Here is a 3,097-nt window from a genome sequence, read left to right as displayed (position 1 = left end):
CGGCAACTTACAGAATTAAAAATAGCTATATATACATATATACATATAATAATACCAAACACAGAAACATGGAATTTTTCTAAAGGTTGTTTAGTGAAAATGAAACCTGTATTTTATGGCTTTTTACAGATTACCAGGTGAGCTACAAACTGTGACCTACACCAAATAAGGTCAGGGAGCCCCTTTAAAAGGGTTCCAGTTGGTTAGAGAAACACAACTTAGCTAAAGCTAGCTAAAAAGAAAAGGAAAAAGAATAAAATAATGAGAGTAATTAGAAATATTTTATTTATAAACCTGTATTTAGAAGGTATGTATTGTACCTGTACTGTGAGGTCTCCTGCTCTATCAAAACCCGAAGTTTATCCCGGACATTTTATTCGAATCCTTCAGACATAGCGCTAAGCACGTATGTGCTGCCAGATTTTATTTGAAGAAAAAGATAGATTTTTTTGCGAGGTGAGTGCACACTAATATGGGCCTTTTCCCTACTTTTCCCCCACTTAAAGACCAATAAAACTGTTTTATCATATAATTTCTTTATTTTATTTTTTATTTTACTTATTATTTTATGTGTCACTTACCTGTTGTCACTTTGCCAAAAGTTAAACGAATAAAGAATAAATAGACATTTGAAAGATTGTTTTGTTTCTACTCTTTTCTCTGGTGTCCAGTAGAAGAAAAACTGAAGTTATTGGTTTTTTCATTATGTATCTATTCAGTAATTCACTGTTAGAACACAAAGTTTAGTTAAATTGCAACCACATACCCTCCATTGGCAAATCTATGTGGTCCAACAGCAAAGGTAAGCACAAACAATACTAAAAGCAGATTATTAGAATATATAATACTTGTACTTTACTTATTAGGTTACTTTAATGCTCGTAATTTTGACATTTTCCTGCATTTTTAACCTTATCAGTTGAAATAGATAAAGATTATATCCAGATCCAGGAACTAAACACTGGAATGTAAATTATTTTTCGGTATACAAGCTTTTATTTTAGAAAGACTTTGAATGAAGCTTGCTTTTACTTTGAAAGGCTTTCATTAAACTTGTGGTTCTGAAAAAGCAGCAGACCTCCCAATGCAGGTCTGCAACTAGACTGCATTGTATTTATTAGCATTAATCTACTAATGAAAGCCACAAAATGTGTAAACCCCAAACAGTGAAACAGAGGGAAAAAAGGCATTTAGGAAAGTCTAAAGTTTTGTGAATCGTGTGGCCAAAACATATTTTTCCTGCTGTTGAAGCCTTTACCAGGAAAACGGCTGTTATGTTATTGGATGAAACTACATCAGTAGTCTCATTTTTATTTCTTGAGTCAAAAAAAGACATAACTTACCTGAAACTAGTTTCTTTTTGAAAGATTTTCCTAAAGATGGAAACAGACAACAAAAAAATTTAATCTTTTTTATAATAAAAGAAAATCTGTTTTAAGCAAACAATGATTCAGTGAAGCAACCTGTAAACTGAAATTGCTAGGATCAAACACTTATCCAACAGCTCCCTCTGCAGGCCAACGTCTTACACTACAAAAGTGCTTCTATTTGCCCATGTAAAGGTAGAGATGCTAGGATTTCCTGCAAGTGTTTAGCTTACCAAGTTTACTGGCAGATGCTCTTTTCCTCAAAGACGAATAAATTCGTCTAAAAACTGAAGAGAGAAGAAATTATTTGCAAGTGTTTCACTGAGGTTTTACCTTAAAAAATGAACATTATTTCTACCATTCTCTACCAAAGGTCATGGTTTGGTATTTTGCTGTTTTGGGGTTTTTTTTAAGATGAATATTTAGGCAAGAAAAAAAGGGTTTTATTACGTACCGTTTCTCTCTCTGCACAAATAATCAAACATCAGAAACTCCAAACCTCCGCGAAGTAACGGCACTGTGAGAGAAAACAGTAAAGGGGGAGATAGTTAAAGAGAAAGCATTACTTTGTTGTCAGAAAACATGAGACAACTGAAGAATGAGTTACTCAGAATGAGACACGAGCAAAGCACCCACTGTAGGTTGGATTCTCCCTGTAGATCAGGGGACCTTCAACAGCTTTGCCATTGCATTTGTTGACAGCGAGGAAGGCAGTAAAGACACTGCTGATGCCAGACTGGATGCTAAGCTCCAAAATCTTCTTTACTTCACCTTCCTGTCCATTCTGCCTGTGCTCCCACTCCAGGGAGCGGATTAGAGTACGTGCAGCCAACCTGTGGATTGGTAAGCTGCACAGAAGCAAAAGAAATGCACAATTATAAAATATTTAAACATTTTTTCGATTAGAGAGCAAAAACTCAATTCTGGCCTTATTTTCAAATGAAGCAAATATAGACAAACATAAAAAAAAAATGGTTTCACTACCAAGTCAGTGGTCCATCTCCTTTCTGATCAAAACCTGCTTCGTGCGCAATGCCCTCTGCAGGTCGGAGAGAGAAGTGCAGCTGGTTCTGGCATTGATGACCAGCTGCAGTAAAGTTCACGGTCAGACATCCATCTGTAGCTTCAGAACACTGAGACAGAGCAACAGACAAAAACACTTTTGATAGACAGGTAATAAGTCTGGCTAACCTGTGCTTGTATGTGCTGCTCCTTACCTCTCCAGTGAGCTGAGCATAAATCAGTGACCTCTGACCCTGTAGAAGGGTTCTGATAGGTGGAGAAAGAAGAGTGGCGGACACTCCCTCTGGTAAATCCCACGACAAAGAGACGTCAGCAACCCGCGGCTGCAGTGCGAACCTAAGAGACTGCATCGCCTGAGGAAAAACAGTCAAGTTATTAAAGGGGTCATAGTTTCATCTAAATATTCATGATCATACCATAAAATGAAGATAACCTGTTGTTTCATTCTAGGGCTTTTAGCCAGGCCTGCATTAGGGCTCATTGAACAGCAAATATGTCATTTTTCGCCCAACCATGTTACACACCCTATTCAGAGACCAGGGGCGGATTTAGGAAATGTGGGGCCCTAGGTAAAGACAGGCAGGGGGCCCTCTGAATGGAGAAGACATAAAACAGACCCATTCTACAGATATAGAAATGTTAATAGAATAGACATCCATTATCTGTTCTAGGTTGTGTCCCTCTCTTCTTGTCCCTTTTCTTCTTTG

At 37.3% G+C, this 3,097-nt stretch overlaps 1 protein-coding gene across 1 annotated transcript in view; it reads right to left on the bottom strand.

Annotated features, from left to right (window-relative positions):
- Nucleotides 1-3,097, bottom strand: part of LOC107100839 (von Willebrand factor A domain-containing protein 5A-like) — a 21,550-nt gene that overhangs the window by 2,789 nt on the left and 15,664 nt on the right. The window contains exons 12-17 of the mRNA XM_015399490.1: nt 2,585-2,743; nt 2,352-2,500; nt 2,004-2,215; nt 1,822-1,884; nt 1,601-1,654; nt 1,344-1,373 (exon numbers count right to left, since the gene is read on the bottom strand). Coding sequence (XP_015254976.1) covers nt 1,344-1,373; nt 1,601-1,654; nt 1,822-1,884; nt 2,004-2,215; nt 2,352-2,500; nt 2,585-2,743 — 667 coding nt within the window. The remainder of the gene's footprint in view (nt 1-1,343; nt 1,374-1,600; nt 1,655-1,821; nt 1,885-2,003; nt 2,216-2,351; nt 2,501-2,584; nt 2,744-3,097) is intronic.

This window comes from Cyprinodon variegatus, unplaced genomic scaffold (genome assembly GCF_000732505.1).
Source record: "Cyprinodon variegatus isolate N-32 unplaced genomic scaffold, C_variegatus-1.0 Scaffold1018, whole genome shotgun sequence".
Lineage (NCBI taxonomy): Eukaryota > Metazoa > Chordata > Actinopteri > Cyprinodontiformes > Cyprinodontidae > Cyprinodon > Cyprinodon variegatus.
Note: the sequence above shows the minus strand (reverse complement) of the source record. Positions and strands in the feature narration are given on the sequence as shown.